General features: G+C 44.6%; 1 protein-coding gene across 1 annotated transcript; it reads right to left on the bottom strand.

The window, feature by feature from the left end:
- Positions 1–232: 232 nt before the first annotated feature.
- LOC142213438 (mast cell protease 1A-like) lies at positions 233–27,837 on the bottom strand. Its single transcript, XM_075281766.1, has 5 exons — positions 27,740–27,837; positions 25,621–25,765; positions 22,431–22,572; positions 12,474–12,725; positions 233–429 (listed from the first exon to the last, which is right to left on the bottom strand). The coding sequence occupies exons 1-5, from the start codon at positions 27,807–27,809 to the stop codon at positions 280–282; spliced, it is 759 nt and encodes a 252-aa protein (XP_075137867.1). The 5' UTR covers positions 27,810–27,837; the 3' UTR covers positions 233–279.

Here is a 27,837-nt window from a genome sequence, read left to right as displayed (position 1 = left end):
GATCGCGATAGTGAAATTTACTCGATCGCCGATTGGGATCCGATCTTTTCCGATCCCGATCACTCAATCTTAGTTATGACCATACTTTGCTAAATTTTGTTGTGTTATACAGTATATTAATATTGAAGACCATAAGGTAAGACACAGAGCAATTTATGGATCATTTAAAGATTTTATTGCTTAGTTTTGGTTTACTGTAATAGTAAATTCCATATAAGACATAAAATGAACATGACTTGGAATAACAAGTGTCCCCTAGTTAATATAAGATTTGAAGTATCACACATCTGTTTCATATTGGGAGATGGTTTCTTTGATCCATTCCAAGTATTTTCCAACTCTGGCATAGACACCAGGAGGGTGATCATATCCAAATGACACAATGCCTTCTACAGCCCCATTACAAATAAGGGGTCCACCCGAGTCTCCCTATAAACACAAGAGGAAAGAAACACACAAGGAATGATTTGCATAGTGATAGTAGTAATAATGATATAAATAACATTTTATTTATATTGCTCCAACATCATTGAATATATATATATATATATATATATATATATATATATATATATATACAGTCCTATGAAAAAGTTTGGGCACCCCTATTAATCTTAATCATTTTTAGTTCTAAATATTTTGGTGTTTGCAACAGCCATTTCAGTTTGATATATCTAATAACTGATGGACACAGTAATATTTCAGGATTGAAATGAGGTTTATTGTACTAACAGAAAATGCGCAATATGCATTAAACCAAAATTTGACCGGTGCAAAAATATGGGCACCTCAACAGAAAAGTGACATTAATATTTAGTACATCCTCCTTTTGCAAAGATAACAGCCTCTAGTCGCTTCCTGTAGCTTTTAATCAGTTCCTGGATCCTGGATGAAGGTATTTTGGACCATTTCTTTCTACAAAACAATTCAAGTTCAGTTAAGTTTGATGGTCGCCGAACATGGACAGCCCGCTCTCAAATGATCTGAAAGCAAAGATTGTTCAACATAGTTGTTCAGGGGAAGGATACAAAACGTTGTCTCAGAGATTTAACCTGTCAGTTTCCACTGTGAGGAACATAGTAAGGAAATGGAAGACCACAGGGACAGTTCTTGTTAAGCCCAGAAGTGGCAGGCCAAGAAAAATATCAGAAAGGCAGAGAAGAAGAATGGTGAGAACAGTCAAGGACAATCCACAGACCACCTCCAAAGAGCTGCAGCATCATCTTGCTGCAGATGGTGTCACTGTGCATCGGTCAACTATACAGCGCACTTTGCACAAATAGAAGCTGTATGGGAGAGTGATGAGAAAGAAGCCGTTTCTGCACGTACGCCACAAATAGAGTTGCCTGAGGTATGAAAAAGCACATTTGGACAAGGCAGCTTCATTTTGGAAACAAAAATTGAGTTGTTTGGTTATAAAAAAAGGCGTTATGCATGGTGTCCAAAAAGAAACAGCATTCCGAGAAAAACACATGCTACCCACTGTAAAATTTGGTGGAGGTTCCATCATGCTTTGGGGCTGTGTGGCTAATGCCGGCATCGGGAATCTTGTTAAAGTTGAGAGTCGCATGGATTCCACTCAGTATCAGCAGATTCTTGAGAATAATGTTCAAGAATCAGTGACGAAGTTGAAGTTACGCCGGGGATGGATATTTCAGCAAGACAATGATCCAAAACACCGCTCCAAATCCTCAGGCATTCATGCAGAGGAACAATTACAATGTTCTGGAATGGCCATCCCAGTCCCCAGACCTGAATATCATTGAACATCTGTGGGATGATTTGAAGCGGGCTGTCCATGCTCGGCGACCATCTAACTTAACTGAACTTGAATTGTTTGTCCAAAATACCTTTATCCAGGATCCAGGAACTGATTAAAAGCTACAGGAAGCGACTAGAGGCTGTTATCTTTGCAAAAGGAGGATCTACTAAATATTAATGTCACTTTTCTGTTGAGGTGCCCATACTTTTGCACCGGTCAAATTTTGGTTTAATGCATATTGCACATTTTCTGTTAGTACAATAAACCTCATTTCAATCCTGAAATATTACTGTGTCCATCAGTTATTAGATATATCAAACTGAAATGGCTGTTGCAAATACCAAAATATTTAGAACTAAAAATGATTAAGATTAATAGGGGTGCTCAAACTTTTTCATAGGACTGTATATATATATATATATATATATATATATATATATATATAGAGAGAGAGAGAGAGAGAGAGAGAGAGAGAGAGAGAGAGAGAGAGGTATGTCATATAGTATAATCAAGAGTACAGTTTACTTTTGTACTATTAGTATTATAATTTTAGAGTTAGTGTTTTTAACTAAACTTCTGCAATTGGTTGAACTGCAGCCACTTGACATTTTACAATAACAAAAAAATGGAAAGTCCATGGAAAACATTTTAACCAATTGCAGAAATTCGGTTAACTCTTAACTGTAAGAAAATACTAATAGTACAAACGTAAACTGTACTTTTATAATGTACATTTGCCCAGATTTATTAAAAGTTAGAAGGTGTAAACTTAAAATACACCAGAATTAACACAGTGGCTGATGATGGATAATAAATCTCGCATATCTGTAGACTGTCTAGTTTCACCTTATACCACATTTTTTTTGGCTTACCCTTAGTTCACATCTGCGTTTGGTAATCCGTTCGGGGAGTCTGCATGGGGGACCCCCCCAAACGGAATACCAAACGCACTGGCAAGCAGTGTGCAGTGAAAGCACACGGACCCCATAGACTATAATGATCTACTTTTCTGTCAGCTTGCCCATGCGGACTCCCCCAAACGGATTACCAGCGCAGATGTGAATGAGGCCTTACTTTGAGCCAAAATTTTACAACATAATGTTGGATTACTTTCAAGGCAATGTGGCACATTTAAGCTACACCCCTTTTTCTGAGAACACACACCCATATGTCTAGAAAGTTGAAACATTTTAGCCCAAACCAAATATGCCGATATATGCTACACTGCACCAAAAATGAGGATTAGATACGCACCTCTTCACACAATACCACACAGGGGAGAATTAGATACGCACATCTGCACTCAGTTCAAAATGCCGGAGGATTAGATATGCATGTCTTCACACAGTACCACATGCTGTAGGATTAGATACGTGCGTCTTCACACAGTTCCACTCGCCGGAGGATTAGATACATGTGTCTATACACAGTTCCACAAGCCGTAGGATTAGATACGCGCATCTGCACACAGTTCCACATGCCGGAGGATTAGATATGCACGTCTTTACACAATACGAAACAATGGAGGATTAGATACGCGCAACTGCACACAATACCACACGGTGGAGGGTTAGATACACACTACTGCACACAATACCACACGAGGAGGGTTAGACACACGCGTCTGCACACAGTACCACATGCTGGAGGATTAGATACACTAGTCAACACAGTACCACATGCCAGAGGATTAGATATGCACATCTGCACACAGTTCCACACGCTGGAGGATTAGATACGCACACAATACCACATGCCTGTGGAATAGATACTGTACATGCGTCAGCATACAGTACCACACGCTAGGGAATTTGATACATGGCTCTTAACGGAGTACCACATATTAGTTTTACTCCAGGTTTCCATAGCAACCCAGCCATTTTTCTTCAATACTTTATGTCAGCCTTAAAGGGGCAGGGCGCATTAAACAGTGAATGACACTGTTACACAAGGTCACATACACACAGCTTTACTCCAGGTCTCTATAACAACCGATCGCAGGTTTTTCACTGATATTCGAAATGAGATACACATGATCACATGACGCTAATGGATACACACAAACGATATACAAAATACACCAGTGCAAAATTGGACAATTCTTATGGGGCCACTACACAAACAAAAAATTAAGTATACCCGTGGGAAGCCGGGTCCTCCTGCTAGTAAATAATAATTCTATGAAAATGAGCAAATGAAAGTCAGACATTGCTTTTTGAGTCAACAGAATTTTTACAAAAACGAAATGATGAAACAGGCCTGGACAGAAATGATGGTTCCCTTGACTTAACATTTTGCACAACCTTTTGGGGCAATCACTGCAATGAAACAATTCCTGTAACTGTCAATGATACTTCTGTACCTCTCAACAGGTATTCCCTTATGTTCCCAACAGCAGCACAACATACGGGGTATTTTCTGCCCCTGTGTGCTAATAGGACAGGTGGATTTTTTAATTAGCATAATAAAATGCAGCCTAGCTCCCTATAAGACCTAGAGCCCTCCCCCTTGCGTGTTAGGTTCTGTCCTGTGTGTTAGGACAGGTGGAGCGGATCTCTAGGTCCTCTATATTCAGGGATTGTTTGTCCCCCCCTCCCCCCTTCTCTTCTCCTTTGTTTTTTCCTGCTCCTTGCATTCCTCACCACAGACCTCCAGCCACTCCCCCCCCCTACCACCCACCTCAGCTCCTCTGAGGTAGGGAGCTATGGCGGTCCTGTGTATTCTCCTGCAAAGGAGAGGTTTTCCTTGCTGCCAGCTGGGTCTAGCCTTAGACTTCATGGAGCTCGCCTTTTTGCCATGGGAGGCTCTCTGGAGAAGCGCCGGCCGTTCCAGGCCGTCAGGTAGGGGGCCAAGTTAACTGGCCAGAACCTTTGATGCTGCTATGTTCCGGGGGGAGCACTTTCTTAGTGCACTACTTATTCACTCTGTGACAGGAAGTGGTGTATTCTAGAGATGAGCAAGTAGTGTTTGATCGAGTAGGTGTTCGAACGAATACTACAGTATTCAAAATACTCGTACTCGATTGAACACTACTAGCTGTTCGAAGTTTAAGGTTCGATGCAGAACCAACGTTGATTGGCAGAATGCTATACATTGCCAATCAACGCTGGTTCTTCTCTTACCTTTAGAAATCTTCTCCGTGCAGCGTCCCTGCAGCGTCTTCCGGCTGGAATTCACTCTGCCTAGGCATCCGGCCTAGGCAGAGCCGACTGCGCATGCGCTTTTAGATCAACTACAGGGTTGCTGTTAAGCCCTGCCCCTGGGTGGTGCTAGGCTCTTATAGAGCTCTCAGTGGTTTCTATTCCCTGCCTTCTTGTGTTACACAGGCAGGTTCTGGCATGTCAGTTGCTAGTTGCTAGCTACTTTCTCCTTTGCTGGTCATTGCATGCATTTACTTCTTACCTTCATTGAAGAAGTTGTTTCTATTCAAGGTTTTGGTGAGTTATTATCTGTGAGCCCTTTTCTGTCGGGTAAGTTGGCATCTGATTAATTTTTTCTAAACCTTTGTTCAGGTTTATAACCACATTGATCTTTGGAAAAAGCAGTGGCGTAACTAGGAATGGCGGGGCCCCGTGGCGAACTTTTGATATCGGCCCCCCCTCCCTTCCTGACTAACACTAAAGACCTCATCCGACCGACCTCTGCCACATTCCTGCGCGCTCTATTATGTCCCATAGTGGCCCCTGCATACACCATTATGCCCCATAATGAACACCCATGAACAATTATTATACTCTGGGGTCTTTTCAGACCCCAGAGTATAATAATTGGAGATCCCAAAAGTAACCTTTTTAATGCGTACAGGTTTCGTTTTGGGGGGTCCCAAGCAGACTCCACGAATGAAAACCTGAACGCAGATGTGAACCAGGCCTAAACATCACATTCCCTTGCGTCCCACCAGCGGCACAATATGGGGTATTTTCTGCCCCTGTGTGCTGGTAGGACAGGCAGAATTTTTAATTAGCCAAGTTTTAATCACCTGGCTGGTCCCTATAAGAGGGCACCACACCCCTCCCCCTGCATGTTTTTTTCTGTCCTGTGTGTGGACAGGTGGGGAGGACTTGGTGTCCTCCTATAGGGCTCAGGGCTAAGGTAAGTCTACCTCGTCCTGGGTCTTGTTCTTGTCTCCTCCTGCTTCCATGGTCCTAGAGGAAGCAGAGGAGATTAGCAAAGCTTTCAATCCTCCCTCCCGTCCTCCCCCCTCCCTTCACTTACCTCCTGCAGCGTGCCGGCATCTTCGGCCGGGGAGGGCGCGGTCCGGCGCTTCCCCAGCGTGTATCTGGCTCCGGCGTGTGGACGGCTGCGAGGCGGAACCCTAGTCAGGGTCCTCTGGGTCGGGAGGACGGATTTCACAGGCGCACACTTCCGGTGCGACCACACTTCCAGTCGCGGCGGCGACCGTTTGAATCAAATTATGGTCCCCTTGGCAAAGGGGCTTTGAGAGAATATAGGAAGGCAGGGGCCTCCTCTCCCCCCCCCCCTCTTTTGGATGGCTGTATGAGGTTTAAGGGGGGGGCGGGTTAAGGGCGGACTCCCAGGTGGCACATTAAAAGGTAGTGCAGTGCTTTGTATCCCTGCCTTCCTAGATCCCCTAGTGGGGCTCCTAGTCTTTGACTACGGTCCAGCAGCAGCTAAGTACAACTTGCATCGTCGTGTATCGTGCCGCCGGTGGGCAGTTCGAGCATTATCACCTACGCCTGGTGAGAAATCTCTTATTATCTTATGGTTGTATTCCTCTTACCCAGTAATTTTTGCTTAGGTGAGTGTAGCAGTTGCTACCCTTTTTCCACCATGTCTTCCTCCACCACCCCCCTGGGTCCCAGGAGAGAAGGAAATCCTCCGCTAAGAGGAAACATTTTTCCTGTTGGGACTGTGACATCCCTTTACCTGTTGGTAAGCGTGTACAGGGGTGTAGGTGGTATGGTCCTCCCTGGCAGAGGCCCCCCTACTGAGGAACACTCCCCTAGAGACATAGTGGTGTGGGTAAAGGAGTATATGGTGAGTACGGTACAGAATGCAAGTGGAAAAGTGGTTTCCTCACTTCTGGTAAGCTCCTCCTCCTTTCTTTTAGGATGAGTCGTTAAAGGACATTCGTACCTCCATTACCCAGCTCTCTAAGAAGCAGCGCACTGAGTGGCTCTCTGCTTCCCTTCCCTCCCTGGAAAGACTGCAGGTCGAGGATGACTCCTGCCCCTCTGAGGTGCAGTAGAGTATTGCCAGCAAACCCATTTTTCAATGGGATAAAACGTCAACATTGCTGAAGGCCATCCAGTCAAGGGACCAGGATGGTATGGGGGAAGCCTCCGCGTCTACCTCTGGGGGGCAGAGGGCCTTCCAAGTAGACGCAGCCCTATCTGGGAGTAAGAGTGGAAGTCCCGGAAAAGGCTCATGTCGCCTCCAGAGCGTTCAAAAATCTGTACCCTGTGGACTCGGCTCAGCTCAACTGCGGGGGTCCTCCTAAGGTGGACCTCGCGGTGGTGAAGTTATCCCTCCGGACCATAGTTCCCCTGGGGATGGGTCCAATCTGCAAGATCTCCTGGACAGGAGAATAGATTCCACCTTTAAAAGGCGTACTCCACCGCATCTTCGCAGTCGGCGGTAGCAATATCCTCCACTGAGGTCCGGATTTTCTCCGTCCCCGTCTGGCGCAGCTGGAACATGACATAGATGCTGGCATCGGTAGAGATGAGATCCTGGCGTCGATGGCTCCTGTTCATCTGGCAGCTGACTTCCTAGGGGAATCCTCAAGACAGCAGTTATGGTTATCTGCCAAAACGATGGCTCAGACTACGGCCGCAAGGAGACCATTGTGGCTGTGCCCTTGGAGAGCGGATTTGCTGTCCAAACAGGCACTCTGCGGCTTACCCTTCCAACCTGGTAAGGTTTTCGGGGTGGGTTGGATGACCTTATGGAGGGTCTGGCTGAGGATAAAGGCAGATCTCTGCCGCAAGCCTCCAGGAGTAGAAGTCCTCCTCCGGTGAGGGGTCGCGGGGCCTCTCCCAGAGCCCAACCTCAAAGGCGGTCCAGGTTCCGGTCCAGAGGTTCAGGCCAGGGGCACGCCAGGGAGGAGCCAAAAAGGAAGCCGACCTTTTAAAGGTACGCCGCTCTTTGTGGCCGAACATCGTGGGTGGCCGTCTGGCCCACTTTGCCACCGTGTGGAATTATTTCATCAAGGGTCCTTCCTGCTGCCCAGCAGAGCATCCTAGAGGCAGCGGTCCTGGAAGACAGGTAAAAAGGGGGCCCTTGGAGAAGGTCCCTCCTCAAGAAGTAGGGCACGGAGTCTATTCCCCTGTTTTCCTAGTCCCCAAACCAGCCGGGGACTGGAGGATGATAATAGACTTGAGATTTCTCAACCGGTTCCTATAAAGAAAACCCTTCCGGATGGAAACTATAGACTCCGTGACATCCTTCATGTAACAAGACGAGATGATGGCAACCCTGGATTCCAAGGACGCTTACCTACACATGCCTATCTGGGAATTGCCAGCCGGAGATTTGGCCACAGAGAGCACTTTCAGTTCACCGCCCTCCCTTTTGGCATATCATCAGCCCCATACGTCTTTACCAAGACGGTCGCCCCATTGCCGCTGCTCTGAGATTAGAAGGCCTTTTCGTGGTTCCTTTCTTGGATGACTGGCTCATAAAAGCTCAGTCTACTTCAGTGCTTCTTCAGCATTTTCAGATCGCCGTATCCTTCCTGTAGAAGTTAGGATGGGTGATCAACTGGGAGAAGTCCGAGATAGTGCCAGCCACCCTAAAGAAATTTCTCGGGTTCATTCTGGATTCCCAGAACATGCAGATCTATCTTTCCAGCCCAAGGAAACTAAAGATAGAGGCGGCCGCCCAATTCTTCCTCAGAACTCGGCGGGTGACCATCCAGACCACCATGAAGGTTTTAGGCCTGATGTCATCCTCGGCCAGGGCGGTCCCTTGGGCTTTATGGCATTTGCGTCCCCTCCAGAAGGAAGTGTTGAGCGCCTGGAACAGGTCTTCACGGGGACTGCAGGAGAAGATCTGCCTTTCTCCCAGTACCCGTCTTTCCCTCAGATAGTGGATACACCTGAAAGACGGAAGGTCTACGGTTCCAACAAAATGGATCCTGCTGACTACAGATGCATCCCACGGGGGATGGGGAGCCCACCTGCACGACAGGACTATACACAGCGTTTGGGTACATCCGGAAGAGGGGTCATTCAACCTGAAGGAGCTTCAGGCAGTATACCTTGCTTTGTGTCATTTCGCCCCCCTCCTCAAAGGGAGGGCGGTCAAGGTCCGGTCGGACAACAGGACAACGGTTATATATATAAACAAGCAAGGCGGCACCAGATCCCCGGCCCTTCAAAGAACCACAAACTTAATCTTCACATGGGCAGAGAAGAACCTGTCCCATCTATCTGCTGTTCACATCAAGGGCTCCCTGAACATAGTAGCGGATCAGTTGAGTCGGGGTATCACCGTATCGGGAGAATGGTCGCTTCATCCAGGAGTGTTCCAACAGATCGTCCAAAGATGGGGTCGCCCAGAGGTCGATCTTATGGCGACCCGACTCAACGCCAAGGTGGAAACCTTCTGTTCCCTGTATCAGGAGGACAATCCCTTGGCAGTGGATGCCCTGTCCATCCCATGGAGGTTCAGGCTGATTTACATCTTCCCTCCAGTTCCCATCATACCCAGGGTATTGATGAAGATAAGACAGGACCAAGTCTCGGGTATCGCCATAATCCCGTTCTGGCCAAAAAGGACTTGGTTTGCCCAGCTCATGAGGATGAGTCAAGGCATATACTGGAGGCTTCCCCCCCTCCCAGACCTGGTAACTCAAGGAGAGCTGATCTGCCAGGATCTGAGGAGATTCAACTTGACAGCCTGGAAGTTGACCAGTCCCTATTAAGGAATAGAGGACTTTTAAGAGCCGTCCTGAAGACGATGTCATGTGCTCGCGCAGTGTCAACAAACAAAAGTTACCAGAGGATAGGTAACATATTTAATGACTGGTGTCGGGAGCACGAAGTGGACTCCGTGGATCCCCCAGTGGAGGTGATCCTGGACTTCCTTCAGGACGGCCTAGACAGGGGGCTCGCGGTCGCAACCCTGAAGGTGCACGTGGCCGCCCTGTCCGCCTGTCTGGGGAGGCGTTTTTCTCAAAACTCTCTAGTAAGCACCTTCCTAAAAGGTGCAGGGAGATTGAGACCCGCAGTATCTGCGCCTGTCCACAAGTGGGACCTCAGCACGGTCTTGACGGCACTAGGCGAAAAGCCATTTCAGCCTCTGGAGACTGTTGAACTAAAGTTTCTCACCTTAGGGCCCCTTCACACGGCGTATACGCTCACTGCTTTGGAGCGTGTAAACGTTCCGTAGCAGCGGCGTCTAAAGCACTTCCCATTGTTTTCTATGGGAGCCGGCAGACGCGCGCTCCCCATAGAAATGAATGGAAAAAGCAGCCCATTCATTTAAATGGCGAGCGCGCGTATGCCGGCTCCCATAGAAAACAATGGGAAGTGCTTTAGACGCCGCTGCTACGGAACGTTTACACGCTCCAAAGCAGTGAGCGTATACGCCGTGTGAAGGGGCCCTAAAGGTGGCATTCCTCTTGGCAGTAACATCGGCCAAGAGGGTGGGTGAGTTCCAGGCTTTTTCCTGTAAGGAGCCTTATACCAGTTTCTTTGAGGACCGGGTCCAATTGAGATTCCTCCTGGGTTTTACACCCAGGATACCCTCCGCTTCCAACAGAAGTCAGTTGGTCACGCTTCCTGTATTCCATCCAGCTCCCTCTACAGCGGAGGAAGTCAAGCTGCACTCATTGGACTTATCCAGATGTCTAAGGATATACATAGAGCGCTCGCTCTTTCAGGAGAGCAGAAAACCTGTTTGTCAATTTCTTTGGGAACTTGAAAGGGCTGGCGACTTCTAAACCCACCATATCTAGGTGGGTGAAGGAGGCCATTAAAATATCATTTACGTCCCAAGGTTTACCTCCACCTTCCTTGCTGAAAGCGCACTCCACGAGGGCGGAAGCCACCTCCTGGGCAGAGAGATGCGCTTTGCCGCTGGAGCAGATTTGTGCGGCAGCATCGTGGAGCTCAGACTCCACATTTGTGAAACAATATAGGCTAGCCAGCCATACTGCTGAGGCCTCGGCATTTGGCTGGACGGTGTTGAGCTCAGTTGAGCGCCAAAACCCACCCTAAGTGGAGAATTACTTTTTATCTCCCCATATTTTGCCGCTGGTGGGACACAAGGGAATGAATGGTTATGTAGATAACCTGTTTTCCCTAAGTCCCAACAGCGACACAAGTCTCCCTCCCTAGAAATCACTGGAGGAGAGCAAAACAAAACATGTACTGATTGTTACGTACATTTTAATGTAAAACTGATGTGTGTTGTGTATATAAGGATGTATAAACATCACAACAATGTACTAGATGCTATGTATAGGACCTATGTTGGTTACTTTGTATTAACACGCAGGGGGAGGGGTGTGGTGCCCTCTTATAGGGACCAGCCAGGTGATTAAAACTTGGCTAATTAAAAATTCTGCCTGTCCTACCAGCACACAGGGGCAGAAAATACCCCATAGTGTGCCGCTGTTGGGACTTAGGGAAAACAGGTTATCTACATAACCATTCATTATAAAATACAATTCTAGTATGTATAATGGTAGACATGTATAGAAGCAAATACAGATAGATAGATAGATAGATAGATAGATAGATAGATAGATAGACAGACATTGATATGCTGTATATACTTACACATATACACATCTACTCATGCACATACATTCATATACAACATATACACACACCTATCTACACACATACAGGACTCACAGTATATAAGACATATAATGTAAACACATATACACATCTATACAAATTTTATCTGAAAATATACTTACATGTGGCTGTGCAGCTCTGTCTAGCAGTGAAGAGAGCAGATACATCGCACACGATGTCTCCCTTCACACTCCGATACTGAGGAGGGGGAGGGGCGGAACAGGAAGCTGCTGTGTGCGGAAGCTTTTACAAGAAGCCTCTGCAGCGCTGCATCTACTGCCGATCTTCTACTTATGGTAGGGAAGGTATGGGGCCCTTGAGGGTGTGGGGATATTAAAGAGCCGGCCCAGCCAGGATCGGCAAATGAATAGGGCCCATAACGGCCTAATAAAAAAAAAATTAAAAAAACGCAGGGTAGCGGCTGTCACTGGGCCCCCTAATGGCCCAGGCCCTGTGGCAGCCGCCTCCGCTGCCTCTACGGTAGTTACGCCCCTGTCCCAGAAGCTTTGTGGCTTGTCAACAATTTTTATTATTTACTTTTATCTGGTTCAAGTTATTTATGTGACTATTGTTGGTTTTTCTTTCATTAAATGAGAGGTACCAACAATTTTGTCCACATGTATATGTGTGTATATTTTCCCTTACACATTAGAATGAGCTGTATGGATGTATATTTTCCATTACACATTAGAATGAGCTGGTTTGGATGTAAAATACTGATTAATTACAATGTCTTTATGAACACAAAAGTGGAAACCTGAAAGTTCTGCGCCAAGAACAGAACCGGAATCTATCTTTACAAGCAAAGTTACCAGGTTTAGGATAAAAAAGTTTATCCTGCTGTCTCTTGGTGCTGTCTGACCCTGTTCTTGGCACAGAATACAAATGGAGACATATTATAAGTGGTCTATATACCAGAAATTCACATAGCACATTACCTGGCTGGAGTCTGTGATTCTGTGGTGGCTCCCTGCACAGATCATCCCATCATCCAATCCAGGAAAGTAGCGACGACACAGCCTGCGGCTCACAATAGTAACATTGGTCTCAAACAATTTATCTGTGTCTTTCGTCTGGTCGATCAGCCCCCATCCCGCAATACTGCAGGGAGTATCTTTTGGAAGGTCACTGGTGCTGGTAGGAAGTGGAATTGTCTGTACATACTCATTTATCTCAGCCTGGGATGTAAGCTAGTAGGGACAACAGAAATGGTCTTGGGTTATAAGATTTTAAATACAGATCAGGAAGAGAGTTGTTAAAATTTAATACTACATATACAGTCCTATGAAAAAGTTTGGGCACCCCTATTAATCTTAATCATTTTTAGTTCTAAAAATTTTGGTGTTTGAACCAGCCATTTCAGTTTGATATATCTAATAACTGATGGACACAGTCCATTACAATGTTTTGCAATGGCCATCCCAGTCCCCAGACCTGAATATCATTGAAGCGGGCTGATGATTTGAAGCGGGCTGTCCATGCTCGGCCACCATCAAACTTAACTGAACTTGAATTGTTTTGTAAAGAGGAATGGTCCAAAATACCTTCATCCAGGATCCAGGAACTGATTAAAGGCTACAGGAAGCGACTAGAGGCTGTTATCTTTGCAAAAGGAGGATCTACTAAATATTAATGTCACTTTTCTGTTGAGGTGCCCATACTTTTGCACCGGTCAAATTTTGGTTTAATGCATATTGCACATTTTCTGTTAGTACAATAAACCTCATTTCAATCCTGAAATATTACTGTGTCCATCAGTTATTAGATATATCAAACTGAAATGGCTGTTGCAAATACCAAAATATTTAGAACTAAAAATGATTAAGATTAATAGGGGTGCCCAAACTTTTTCATAGGACTGTATATAACAATTGAGTTCTATTACTACATTGTTAGATGTGGCCAAAGTTGATAGTTCTTAGGCTGAAGCATCACATTGCAAAAAAACACTGTGTTTTACAGTCCACACATCGAAGAAAAAAATCTTCAGCAGAAAAACACAATATGTCAATTATACCTGTGGAAACGCTGATGTTTTCCGCATAGGTATAATAGAGGCACAGGAAAACTGTGCAAAATCACAATGAAAACCGCTGAGGAAAAGAACATGATGCGTATTCTGATGCTGCGCTTTGCTATGTAGGGCCTTAGTCTTAAAGAGGACTTTTCAACAGGTACAAAATGAATTTTCTACTTTTATACGCCATTTTTCATGATTCCTTACATTAGAATCTCAGTGCATAGTATAAGCGATCAGACCCCATAGGTTTCAAGGTCCCTAGGGAGCAGTGGCGTAACTAGGAATGGCGGGGCCCCGTGGCAAACTTTTGACATGGGGCCCCCCCTCCCCAAACCGATGCCGAAGACCTCGACTGACCCCCTCCTCCGCACTCTATTATGTCCCTTAGTAAGCCCTGCACACAGTATTATGTCCATTAGTGGCCCCTGCACCCAGTATTATGTCCCGTAGTGGCCCCTGCACACAGTATTATGTCCATTAGTGGCCCCTGCACACAGTATTATCCCCCATAGTGTCCCCTGCACACACAGTATTAACCCCTATAGTGTCCAATGCACACAGTATTAACCCCTATAGTGTCCCCTGCACACACAGTATTAACCCCTATAGTGTCCAATGCACACAGTATTAACCCCTATAGTGGCCCCTGCACACACAGTATTATTAACCCCTATAGTGTCCCCTGCACACACAGTATTATCCCCAATAGTGTCCCCATATGTCCCACTGTGGACACCTATAAACATTTATTATACTCTGGGGTCTGAAAAGACCCCAGAGTATAATAATCGGAGACCCGGGGGATTAAAACCATTAAATGTACAGAGACAGTTGCTTACCTGTTCCTGTCGGCCGCCGCTCTTGCCCAACTTTAATGACGTCAGATGTCACATGACCCGGGAAGCTGGCCTGGGTCATGTAACGTCAGAGACGTCAGACACGAATGACGGAGGCCTGGTAGGATCGTGGAGAGGTAAGTAACAGTGTTTTTTATGTTACCTTACCTCTCCGGTCCGCCGATCATTATACTCGGGGGTCTGCAAAGACCCCCGAGTATAATGATAGCCTCTGTGGGCCCCGCGGTGTCACTTGCCGATCTCGGCCCAGCCAGGATCGGCAAGTGAATAGGGCCCGTAACGGACTTTAAAAAAAAAAAAACGCAGCGGTAGCGGCTGTCACCGGGCCCCCTAATGGCCCGGGCCCTGTGGCAGTTGCTACTGCTGCTACCACGGTAGTTACGCCCCTGCTAGGGAGTCTGAAAATAAAAGTAAAAAAAAAAAAAAAAGTTTTCAAAAGTATAAGAAAAACATAAAACATATAAAAGTTCAAATCATTCCCCCCCTTACCTTTGTAACATATAAAAAGAAATAAACAATAAAACACTTTAGGGGTCCCTGCGTTCAAAAATGCCCAAAATATTAAAATATTAATGTACTAGCTGGTACCCGCGACTTCGTCTGCGGTGATTGTAGAAGTGGGTAAATACAGGCGCGGGTAAGGTTTTTGTACTGTGTATAAGGAATGGGATATGAAATGTAACTGTGTATCTTGTTGTTGCTGTAATTGTGTTGAATGTAATTTGTATTTCAGCTGCTATACGGTGTTGTTATAAACTGTACATAGTGTCTTTGGGACAGAGGTATTTCAAGTGAATATACTTCGATATACGACATTGTATGATTTGTTATTTTCCGCCAGTACATGTAAGTTTTGGGCACAGGATACTCTTGAGCAAGCAACATAAAGTCTGGCCCTGTGCATGACAGTTTAGTAACTCCATGTCCTCTTATTAATAGCAATTAACCCCCCATCATGTCCCTCACATTAACCCGTGTGAAAGAGTTACTGATATGTGAGAGACTTGGAGGTAATAATTAAGTATCTTCATTATTGAGGTCTTTTATGAGTACCTCCATGTCTCACATATTAGTAACCTTTATATGAGGCACACAGGGGTTAATATGAGGGACATGATGGGGTTTATTCCTATTAATGTGAGGCACATGGAGTTACTAAGACTAAACTAATAACCCCAAATGCCTGACATTAATGAGAACAGTAATCCTATGTACCTGTGTGTTTTTCAGTTTCACTTTGCTAGCAGCTTCCTCTCCTCCTCGGGGAATCTTTGCAGGGTGCAGACCACTATAGCAGGCACAGACCTGAGCGATTAAGCTCCACCCCCTGGGTTTCCTGCACCCCTCTCAAAGGGGAGTGTCCTTATGCCTCAGCTCTAGCAGAGCACTGAAGGGACCTCGGACTTCATTTAACTCTTGCAGGTCCTGTGCTGCTGGTGTGCCAGTGAAATATGGCAGGAGTGCCACTCTTGGCACAAGTGCCAGGGGTTGCTGAACTCTGCTGTAGGGGGTAATATGAATTTTGTGGCTTGCTATGGTCCAAAGTGTGTGAGATAGTGATGTGAGTTTGGGTTTTGTGGGGGTCCTGGGAAAAACGTATGTGCGCTATTGTGACAAAAAGTAGCCTATTGCGCAATCGAGTGTAGTGACTATGTTTGTGGAAAATTTCAGCCAAATAGGTGGAGCGGGTTTTGCGTGATTGAGGAACAAACATCCAAACATCCAAACACACAAACCCACAAACATCCAAACTCACACCTTTATAATATTAATAGGATTTATCCCATACGGTGAATGGCATAGCGAGGAAAAAAATCTAAATTGTCAAGTGGTTGTTTTTTCAACACTTTGCCTCTATAAAAAATGCAACAAAAAGTGGTCAAAACATCAGGCCTTCCCCAAAATGGTATCAATAAAAACATAATCTTGCCCCGCATAACAAAATGCCTTACCTCGCTCCATACTCATAACTATGAAAAAGTTACAGGTGTCACAATATAGCATCTCAATTTTTTTTTCTATTTTACAATTTTTATTTTTTTTAGGAGATATCAAAACATTACAAAAACTATATAAATTTAGTATTGTCATGTTCGTACTCACCCACAGAATACAGGTAACATGTCATTTTTACCACATAGTGAATGCCGTAAAAATTAAACCCATAAGAAATTACGCAAAACACTTTTTTTTATTTATCAATTCCAACTCATTCTGAACTTTTTTCTGGCTACCCAGTACATTGTACAGGATATTGAATTGTGCCATTACAAAGTACAATTTGTTTCACAAATAATAAGCCATCACGTGACTGTGAACTGAAAAAATTATGGCTTTTGGAATGTGGGTAGAGAAAAATGGAAATACAAAAATGAAAATCATCTTGGTCCTGAAGGGGTAAACACACACACACACACACACACACACACACACACACACACACACACACACACCAGTTTGCTGAGCAGGACACTATGAAGTATCACAATACTTATAATTACTAGAAATCTATAAAAAAAATGCAGATCAGATAAAATGCAGATACTTGTAGAGAACAGACTCTCTGTTATCTGTGTGTTTACATAGATACATAGATACAGCTTTATCAGCAAACTGCAATTAGCTGAACTGCAGAGCTGTAGATGGAAACACTGTGTAAACAATAGGAGAAATAATTTCACACAGCAGGAAAACAAAGCAGCATTGTAAAATCAATACATTTAGGGAAACGTCTTCAATTTACATAAGCTACCAGTATAGCTAGGATCCTTGTGATGGGACAACTAGAGATGAGCGAACAGTGTTCTATCGAACTCATGTTCGATCGGATATTAGGCTGTTCGGCATGTTCGAATCGAATCGAACACCGCGTGGTAAAGTGCGCCATTACTCGATTCCCCTCCCACCTTCCCTGGCGCCTTTTTTGCTTCAATAACAGCGCAGGGTAGGTGGGACAGGAACTACGACACCGGTGACGTTGTAAAAAGTAGGAAAAACCCATTGGCTGCCGAAAACATGTGACCTCTGATTTAAAAGAACAGCGACGCCCAGCTTCGCGTCATACTGAGCTTGCAATTCACCGAGAACGGAGGTTTCCGTCCAGTTAGCTAGGGCTTAGATTCTGGGTAGGCAGGGACAGGCTAGGATAGGAAGGAGAAGACAACCAACAGCTCTTATAAGAGCTAAATTCCAGGGAGAAGCTTGTCAGTGTAACGTGGCACTGACGGGCTCAATCGCCGCAACCCAGCTTTCCCAGGATCCTGAATGGAATACACTGACAGTGTATTCCCGTATACCCTATATATACCCCCGATCCCCGTTCCAATGGTGTGCCCCCCCACCTTCACCCCAGAAATACCCTGCAAGTCCCCTAGCAATAGAATTGGGGCTATATACACCCACTATTTTTCCTACTGCCATATAGTGCCATTGTCTGACTGGGAATTCAAAGAATATATTGGGGTTACATATAACTTCAATTCCAGGGAGAAGCTTGTCAGTGTAACGTGGCACTGACGGGCTCAATCGCTGCAACCCAGCTTTCCCAGGATCCTGAATGGAATACACTGACAGTGTATTCCCGTATACCCTATATATACACCCGATCCCCGTTCCAACGGTGTGCCCCCCCCACCTTCACCCCAGAAATACCCTGCAAGTCCCCTAGCAATAGAATTGGGGCTATATACACCCACTATTTTTGCTACTGCCATATAGTGCCAGTTTCTGACTGGGAATGCAAAGAATATATTGGGGTTACAAATACCTTCAAGTCCTGCCACTGCCATATAGTGCCATTGTCTGACTGGGAATGCAAAGAATATATTGGGGTTACAAATACCTTCAAGTCCTGCCACTGCCATATAGTGCCAGTTTCTGACTGGGAATTCAAAGAATATATTGGGGTTACAAATACCTTCAAGTCCTGCCACTGCCATATAGTGCCAGTTTCTGACTGGGAATGCAAAGAATATATTGGGGTTACAAATACCTTCAAGTCCTGCCACTGCCATATAGTGCCATTGTCTGACTGGGAATGCAAAGAATATATTGGGGTTACAAATACCCTCATTTCTTGCCACTGACATATAGTGCCAGTTTCTGAGTGGAAATTCCCCAAATAATTTGGGGATTCATTCACCCTACATCTCAGGCTCTTGCCATATTCACCCAGGTTGTTAGTGCTGCACCAGCTCGTTCCCAGACAGCTCGGCCCGAAAAACACATTACCTATATAGAGGATTTGGACAATGAAGACAACATGTTCTAAATCTAATGTCTGCACCTTCTCCAGAATTAAAATGAAGGCAGCGTTTAACTTTCAAATAGCACTGCACAAATGAAGATCTTATCAGCTTGTCTCATGACATGCTACTAAAAAGTGTCATTTGTGTATCTTAATGTAAATATAGTTGTATAAGCTTTTTGGGTTTTAGGCACTGCCAAGTTATTTATTACCACCCGCTCCCTTATAATGATGATGACGCCAAAGTCACTGTGGGTGTTCAGAGCTCACAGCTTTGGTTGACATTTGTCTTGCTCTCTGTCGGTACCAGCTGTCTTTTTGGATACCGTAAAGTTATGTTGACTTTATTAACAGCTATAGAAGCTTTAGCCAGGTTGTGACGGTGTGTAACCCTAACAACACTAAGTGGGATACACATTAATAGTCAGTCTATGTAAGCTAAACGTATCACTGAAGTAATTTTTTTTCCCTCTCCCCTAATATAAGAAAGGAACAGAAATTAGACCTAGACCGGGGTTCGAGGCTTGTAAAAATCCAGTATTATTTGTTCTCCATGATGTGAAATATGTGTTAGACTCTTGAAAAGCAACCCAAGATGAAGTCAGCCATGTGTGCCAGTGTGTTACTTGGCATGCCTTTGCTGGCCCCAACTGTAAGGGTCACTCTCCATTTCCTCCATTTTCCACTCCCCTTCACACCATTTGTGGTGAAGCAATGGGATGCACTGAAGTGCACCCTTTAGCCTCGTGTGGGACAGGGACATTAGATGCCACTCCAACCCCCTCGTCTTCCTCCGCCAGCCAATGGTGCGAAGATGAGAGGAGTGTGCTCTGAATGTTTTCTGCCTAGCAGAGGCTAGTTCTCACTTACGAAAATGGCCCCACTTTGACCTGTATATCAGGCACCATGGTGTAGGTTTCAAAGAAACATGGCACCAACAAGTTGAAAACGTGGGCCATGCGTGGACCGTGTTTGAGTCTGGCAAGCTCCAGATCTGCTACCAGGTTCCAGCCATTATCACAGGTGCAAAAATGCCAGGCCCCAGGTGTAGCAGGGAAAAAAAAATGCCATCTCAGCCAGGATGGCATCCCTGACCTCGGAGGCACTGTGCTGTCTGTCCCCCAAGCTGATGAGCTTCAGCACCGCCTGCTGATGTCTCCCCACACCAGTGTTTTAGCGTTTGCCGCTAGTAGCTGGGGTGGAGGTTGCAGTGTCGTAGGGTTTCAGTCTACTCCTGCCATGAATTTTGGCCTGGGAGAGGAGATAGGGTACCTCAGTTTGCACCCCGGGACCAGACTCCACCACATTCACCCTGCCTGTCCTTAAAGATAAGCAGCATCCCTGACCACAGGCGCTTGTCCAAGTGTCGGTGGTCAAGTGGACCTTGCAGCAAAGCGCGGAACTAAGGGCCCACCTGATGTTGAGTGACACGTGCTGGTGCAAGGCGGGGACGCCACACCGGGAGAAGTTGTGATGGCTAGGGACGGCATAGTGAGGTGCCACAGTTGCCATCAGGTCTGGGAAGGCGGGAGTTTCAACAAGCCGGAACGCCAACATCTCCTGGGCCAGCAGTTTAGCGATGTTGGCGTTCTAGGCTTGCGAGGGTGGGTGGTTAGCGGTGTATTTCTGCCGGTGCTCCAATGTCTGAGAGATGGTGGGTTGTTGTAAAGAAGCGCCTGATGGTGCCTTTGATGGTGCAGGAGAAGGAGATAAGACAGAAACAGGGGAGGATGAGGGAGAAGTCAACAAAGTGGCAGATGAAGTGATGTCCTGGCTCGTCCTCTGGAGTGCATCGCCAGCACTGTGAGCAGAGGCAGTGGCATGAACGGCGGGCGACGTTTGTCCTGCGGTTGCTGCCTGCCACTGATTCCAGTGCTTGGATTCCAAATGACGGTGCATTGAAGTGGTGGACAGGTTGCTCTTCTCAGGGCCCCTACTCAATTTCGAGAGGCAAATTGTGTAGATGACACTATATCTGTCCTGCGCATTCCTTGAAAAAACTCTACACCTTCGAGAAACGTGCCCTCGATGGGGGAGTTTTTCTGGGCTGGGTACAAAAGGGAACATCTTCGGACATTCCGGGTCTGGCCTGGCTTCGGCAAAGCAGCTGACCTCTGCCTCTGGACATGTCTCTGCCTCTAGCTACCCTTTTTGGTGCTGCACCTGCCTCAACATCCACACTACTTTCCCAGCTTGACATCCGCCTGGTCCAGGTGGGGTCGGTGTCCTCGTCGTCCATCACCTCCTCTTCCAACTCCTGTCTCGCCTCCTCCTCCTGCACAATGCGCATGTCAACTGGCTGCCCTGACAGCAACTGCGTCTCATCGTCGTCGATGAGGGTGGGTTGCTGGTCATCCGCCACCAAATCGACCGGAGATGGAGGAGACTCTAGTGTTTGAGCATCTGGACACAGATACTCGTCTGTTAGGTCCGTGGAATCGCGAAATGGAGGGGCAGGTTGCGGTACAGTCAAAGGAAGGGAGAACAGCTCTGGGGAGCAGGGACAGTTGGGGTTATTGCTCTGGGAAGATTGGGAATTTTGGGTGGAAGGAGGACAAGACTGTTGGGTAAGAGGAGGTAGAGGCTGACTGGCTGGTGGACAATGTGCTTTAAGCGTTATCCGACAGCCATTGCAAGACCTGTTCCTGGTTCTCGGGCCTGCTAAGGTTTGTACCATTCAGCCTAGTTAATGTGGAACTTTTGTGCAAAGCGCAGAACTTAGGGCCCGCCTGATGTTAAGGGACACACGCTGGTACAAGGCTCAACTCACCCTAAGTGCCAAAAACACTGCTGGTGCAAGGCTCTACTCATGCCAAGGGCCTCAATCTCTGCTGGTAGCTCAGCTTAAGGTCCTGTAACTTTGTTTGGAAGGGCTCATGTTAAGGGCTAGAAAAGTCAATTTTGGAAGGTCTTACCACATCACACACACACACACACACACACACACACACACACACACACACACACACACACTCAAAATGAAAGTTAAGGGTGAGGGCTTTTGGATTTCCCATTGTCTATTCCATCCGTGGTTGTCATGGGGAACGTGATTTAAAGGGGTGGTTGTTACTGTTTGTTGAGCTTAAATTGGGGTTTGTGTCCATCCATTTGGGGAGTAAAGAAGGTTTCCAGGTATTTTCCCACTTTGATAGAGGTTTTTTTGTGGAAAGTGTGTAGTTGTTAGGCTATGATGTTGGGGTAATAGAGGGTCTTTGGTGTGTTAGATGCCCCCAGACATGCTTCCCCTGCTGTCCCAGTGTCATTCCAGAGGTGTTGGCATCATTTCCTGGGGTGTCATAGTGGACTTGGTGACCCTCCAGAGACGGATTTGGGTTTCCCCCTTAACGAGTATATATTCCCCATAGACTATAATGGGGTTCGAAACCCATTCGAACACACGAACAGTGAGCGGCTGTTCGAATCGAATTTCGAACCTCGAACATTTTAGTGTTCGCTCATCTCTAGGGACAACCCCTTTAATAAATTCCTCTTATAGGTAACCCTGCATTAAATAATCTCTAAAAAAAAAAAAGATTAAAAAAACATCAGACAATCTTCAAAATGGTATACATTTAAACTACAACTTGCCCCACAAAAAGATGCTGTGCTCAGCTTTGTATATAAAAATATACATCAGCAGATCAGTCGAACGAGATACCAGGAGCCAAGCAATCTGATATTGACTACTACTTATTAGGATGGGACATCAATATATTTAGCCTTAAAAACTGCTTTTATATCTTTTGGTAGAAGATCTAAAGATTAATCTCACCTTCAACAACAGGACATCATTGAATGGCATAGATGCTTCATCATCGTATTCTGGATGTATGTGATAGCTCTCAACCCCAAGAATCTGCTGTGTTTCCTCTGGCTGACTGACATCATGAGCCCCAAGGATGACAACTATGTCCCTGTAAAGATGTATGAAAGTTATCTATTTTGCTTGGTTGTGTACATCTGAACAAATGCTGTAAATTGGTGGGTCTCGGTGGATATCTTACTGGATGTTCAATAAAGTTATAAACTTAAAAATTATAACGTGATCATATTCTTATCATAAATTAAACCAAGTTATTATGGCTGAATTATACCAACCACATAATAAACTGAAATTTATACTACAGCTTCACTGTTACCAATTTAAGACTACTAGTAGCGGACTTGTGACTAGTGAGACTTAGACCATTGGTCATATTAGTTCCTGAATGGCTAATAACTTGCAACAAAATTTTATGTTCAACATAATTTTAAACAATTTTTCTTTATTTTTGAAAAATTTCCAAGTTAGAATACTCTGGCAGCCAAAGGTTTTAGTACACTTCAATTTCTCTAGTTATTTTTGACATTTGAAACGCAACAATAGTCTGAATTTCTGATTTTAACCAAAGGGCTTCTTTCGGGAAAACATTAGGGACTGCTGCTCTGCAGCACAGAAAACAAATTATGGATTGAAATTGGTTGCAAATTATTCTAAGTGTTTCAAATTTTGGAGATTACTTTCAAATATACTGTATACTGTAAATAACCAGTGTTTGAAAAGAATGCAGCACACTCAAGGGCTAGATTTGGACAGTATACATTACTATCATAATGGCAAAAAAAAAGACAATTAGAAAAGAAGACAGACAGACAAACTATTATAACTAGAGATGAGCGAGTAGGTATTCGATCGAATACTACGGTATTCGAAATATTCGTATTCAATATTCGATTGAATACTACTAGCTATTCGCAGTAAATGTTCGATTCAGAACTAGTGTTAATTGGCCAAATGCTATACAGTGTATAGCATTCGGCCAATCAACGCTAGTTCTGCATCAGGCTCATCCTTGCTAGTTGGGAGAGCTGGCAGCTTGCTGTTACGAGGGAGCTTACTTTTTCTCATAGGAAAACATTGGCCAGTGTTGATTGGCCAGTATACAGCATTCGGCCAATCAACACTGGTTCTGCCAGAGGTTCGTCTGTGAGGAGGTGGAGTCTAAGATCAGACCACAGCAGTCTCCATTGTGGTCCGATCTTAGACTCTGCCTCCTCACAGACGAGCCTCTGTCAGAACCAGTGTTGATTGGCCGAATGCTGTATACTGGCCAATCAACGCTGATCAATGCATTCCTATGACAAAAAAGTAAGCTCCCTCGTAACACCAAGCTGCCAGATCTCCCAACTAGCAAGGACGAGCCTGCTGCAGAACCAGCGTTGATTTGCCGCAGGCTCATCTTTGCTAGTTGGGAGAGCTGGCAGCTTGCGGTTATGAGGGAGCTTATCAGTGCAACTGCAAGTTAACTGTGCAGTTAAAGCGCACGGACCCCATAGACTATAATGGGGTCCATGCGCTTTAACTGCACAGCGCTCCTCCTAAACACTTTCCTGCTACTCGTGGACTTGGTGACTCTCCTTTAGTCGAATAGTGGTTTCCCCTGAAACGAGCATTTTTTCCCATAGACTATAATGGTATTCGATATTCGATCGAGTAGTCAAATATTGAGGCTTTACTTGAAACGAATATCGAATCTCGAATATTTCACTGTTCGCTCATCTCTAATTATAACCCTTAGAACATTGTTTCTCCAGCTTTATAAGTACCCCTAGACTAGTGGTTATTTATAACTGTTAACAAGATAAAGTTTTGTTTGGAGCCTCCATGCCACCACATGTAGTATAATAGTCCCCACACTCAGTAGAATGGTTCCTTCAGGCCCACAAATATACTATCATGGCCTCATCAGTGCCCCAAATGTAGTGTAATGGCACCTTCAATGCTCCTGCTTGTAGTATACTTGCCTTCTCAGTATGAATGGCCTTCAGTAGAATGGCCCCTGTATGTCACACATGCAATGTAATGGATCCCATAGTGCTGGACATTTAATATAATAGCTCCCACAGTGCTCCACATGTAATATAATGACACCACAAGTCCTCACATATAATGACCACTACATGTAATATATTGGCCCTCACACAGTACAATGGCCGCTACAAAGCCCCCAGAAACAGTATAAAGGCCCCCACTGTGCCCCTATATTTAGTATAATGACCCAATATAGCTTCAACACTCAGTATAATGGCTCTCTTTCTGCCCATTCCTCAGTAAAATGGCCCTTATACTGCTCCCATACTCAATTTAATAGCCCTCACACTACCGACACATTCAGCAGAGCTCCATTCATTACTGAGCACTCTGTTCCATACTTCCTCTCTGCTCTGGGACCTGCTGTGACATCAGCATTTAGTGCTGAGAGCAAAGAGGGAGTGGGGATCGGAGATTAATGAATCTAACTCCCCATTCACTCACCTGGGCACATCTAACTGCAATGAGCACCTCCATCAGTACTGATGGAAGTGCTCATTGCACTTCTAAAGTACGGATGTCACCTGTAGTTATATGTGGTCATCTATCCTGGGCGGAAGAGAAGGTTGCTATATCTCAGCCACTGCACATACCCCCAGGGACTGTGGAGCGTATCTTCTGGAGTACGCATACCACAGGTTAAGAACCAGTGCCTTAGATGTTTAGGTCTGTCCTACTGAGAAATTGCCAACAAAGTCAAGCCAAAGGTGTGTGAAACAGTGTGTCAAAACATTGACCCAGTGGGCCATGAAAGCTATATATTGTCCTTATCCAAAATTGCATCAGCCAGAGGTGTGTGAAAATCCTCAAGGGTCCATGTCTGACTCTTTTTGACAAAAGTAATGTTTTTATGTTAGTTAACAGTTATCTCCTTTTAGGTGTTACAACCTCACTGGCAGCGCTCTCTCTTAAAGCCGGACATGATAAAAAGCCCATGGCAAAAGTATCTGCTGGAATATAGTAGTACTCTAGGTATTACTATACTCTTCTGGTGCAGCCGTTGGGAGTCAGTTGCTTGTAGTGGCTCTGGTTGGCACTGCAAGCTAAAAATTACATATATGTAAAGATACTGAACACACAGTATGTGTAGGAATAAATAAGGTTTACTTACCCATAACAATGGGCGGCAGTTAAGACCCATCCTGGAGAAATCAGAGAACCGCCACAAAAAAAGTTATCAATTTTCACATAGGCCATATAAGGTCTTGAATGCGGTTCAGCTTCATTCCCTCCAATAATCTCATGACGGAATTTTTCTACAATATACACCAAATTTTGTTCATTCATTTAGACATTAATATTTAGTAATGATGTGACAGATGTGACAGGGCAGCACGGTGGCTCAGTGGTTAGCACTGTTGCCTTGCAGCGCTGGAGTCCTGGGTTTAAATCCTGACAAAGACAACATCTGCAAGGAGTTTGTATGTTCTCTGGCTGTTTGCGTGAGTTTACTTCAGTTTCCTCCCACAAACCAAAAACATACTGATAGGGAATGTAGATTGTGAGCCCTATATGGGACCGTGACTGACAATGTTTGTAAAGTGCTGCAGAATATGATGGTGCTATACAAGTAAGCATAAAAAAACCAGATATGACCACACCCGTGGTACACCAAAGAGCTATTTTGCCTATGAATGTTGGTGGAAGACTGTGCTTTGGAACAAAAATCTTCCCTATTCCCCTAATAGCGCCTACAGCAGCATACACAGTCAGTGGTTTAGAAAGGATTTTGGTGGTAGACTCCCTATAATCCCTTATTGTCTTCTATAATAAACAATTCCAGATTTTTCTCAACTTTTCAATTCACTTTATATCCAGTCACTGAATTGATTTCTATTTCATTCCCTTCTGTTTTTGTCTTTCCATTTTATAATAACTATCCAACGCCAACCCCTTCTGATATCTGCTGTAATAGTACAGTAGATGTAGGGTCTTTAAACATGGTGCCCACTTGGGAGCTGAACAGGTGTCATAGCTGCCGGGTCTGATCATGGACATTTACCTCTTCCCTTGCAACCAAGGCATCTAATGCATGGCGGTACATGGGCTACGATATTGTTTGAGATTGCTGCTCCCTGGAACATTACTACGACGGCTAGGAGCCTACTGAAAATATCCAGACCTGTCATTAGTATTGTTCTATCACAGGTTAATTTTACAATATACTGCACTACATTAGTATTGCGTGACATGATTATAAAAAAAAAACAAAAAAAAAACAAAACTGTAAACACATTAGGTATCCATGTGTCCGAAAGTGCCCAAATTATAAAAATATTCATGCCATATGGAAAAAATAAATAAATGGTTAAATCGCAAGGGGTTTTTCGGCCATTTTGTCTTCCCAATAAAACTGAACATCAGAAATTTCCCATAATTATATCAATAATAATTACAGCTTGCCCCACAATAAAGAGGCCTTACAAAGTTATGTACAAAAATTTTAAAAAAAAGAGTTTGGAGTGTCACAGTTTTTAATTTCTGTAAAGACATTATAACATAACTACAAATATGTGCAGTTAATATCACCGTTATCATACAGACCTGAGAAATCTAGGTAGGGGTCATTTTTACTGCACAGTGACTGCCATACAAATAAACCCATGAATAGAGATGAGCAAACACTGTTCGGATCAGCCGATCCGAACAGCACGCTCCCATAGATATGAATGGAAGCACCTGTGAGGCTGACTTTGCCGGAGGCCGGCCGGCGGGCGTCACAGGTGCTTCCATTTATTTCTATGGGAGCGTGCTGTTTGGATCGGCTGACCCGAACAGTGTTCGCTCATCTCTACCCATGAGAAAACGTCAAAATTATAGTTTCTTTCTAATTCTACCCTATTCTGATTTTTTTAGATTTCTGGTACATTGGATGGAATATTAATTAATACTAATATAAAGTATAATTAGTGCAAAAAAAAAAAAAAAAGCCCTCATGTGAATAGGAAAGCAAAAAAATAAATTGTAAAAATAACTGTGGCGTGGAGGGGTAAATAGCAATTTTCTAATATTAATCATTTTATTTTGTATGCTTATGCACAAAAACACATATGTAAATACGTAAATCTCCTCATCTATTTGTAGTCCCTGACTTCAGCAACATACATGAGAGAGCCAGAGCACAAATCAAGCTCTAATATTATATCTAAGATGTTACAAATAATATGAAAGGCAACTTCATTGTACTATATAATAATGCAATACATCCCTGAATAATGGAAAGTACTGACCTGCATATGGGGTTGATATGAAGAAAACAGAAGATAGAAAGATCACCAGAATGCCCTCAATGTGTTCCATCTTACACTGGTAACAAAATATCTACCAA

The sequence above is a fragment of the Leptodactylus fuscus genome, chromosome 1 (genome assembly GCF_031893055.1).
Source record: "Leptodactylus fuscus isolate aLepFus1 chromosome 1, aLepFus1.hap2, whole genome shotgun sequence".
In the NCBI taxonomy this organism is placed as follows: Eukaryota; Metazoa; Chordata; class Amphibia; order Anura; family Leptodactylidae; genus Leptodactylus; species Leptodactylus fuscus.
Note: the sequence above shows the minus strand (reverse complement) of the source record. Positions and strands in the feature narration are given on the sequence as shown.

Excerpts from the sequence above, each read along its gene's own strand:
- LOC142213438 (XM_075281766.1), bottom strand. The coding sequence starts at position 27,809 with ATGGAACACATTGAGGGCATTCTGGTGATCTTTCTATCTTCTGTTTTC. Across the intron at positions 25,766-27,739 it reads CATATCAACCCCATATGCAG|AAAAATTCCGTCATGAGATT; the intron begins GTCAGTACTTTC and ends TGTATATTGTAG. Across the intron at positions 430-12,473 it reads GAATCACAGACTCCAGCCAG|GGAGACTCGGGTGGACCCCT; the intron begins GTAATGTGCTAT and ends TTGTGTTTATAG.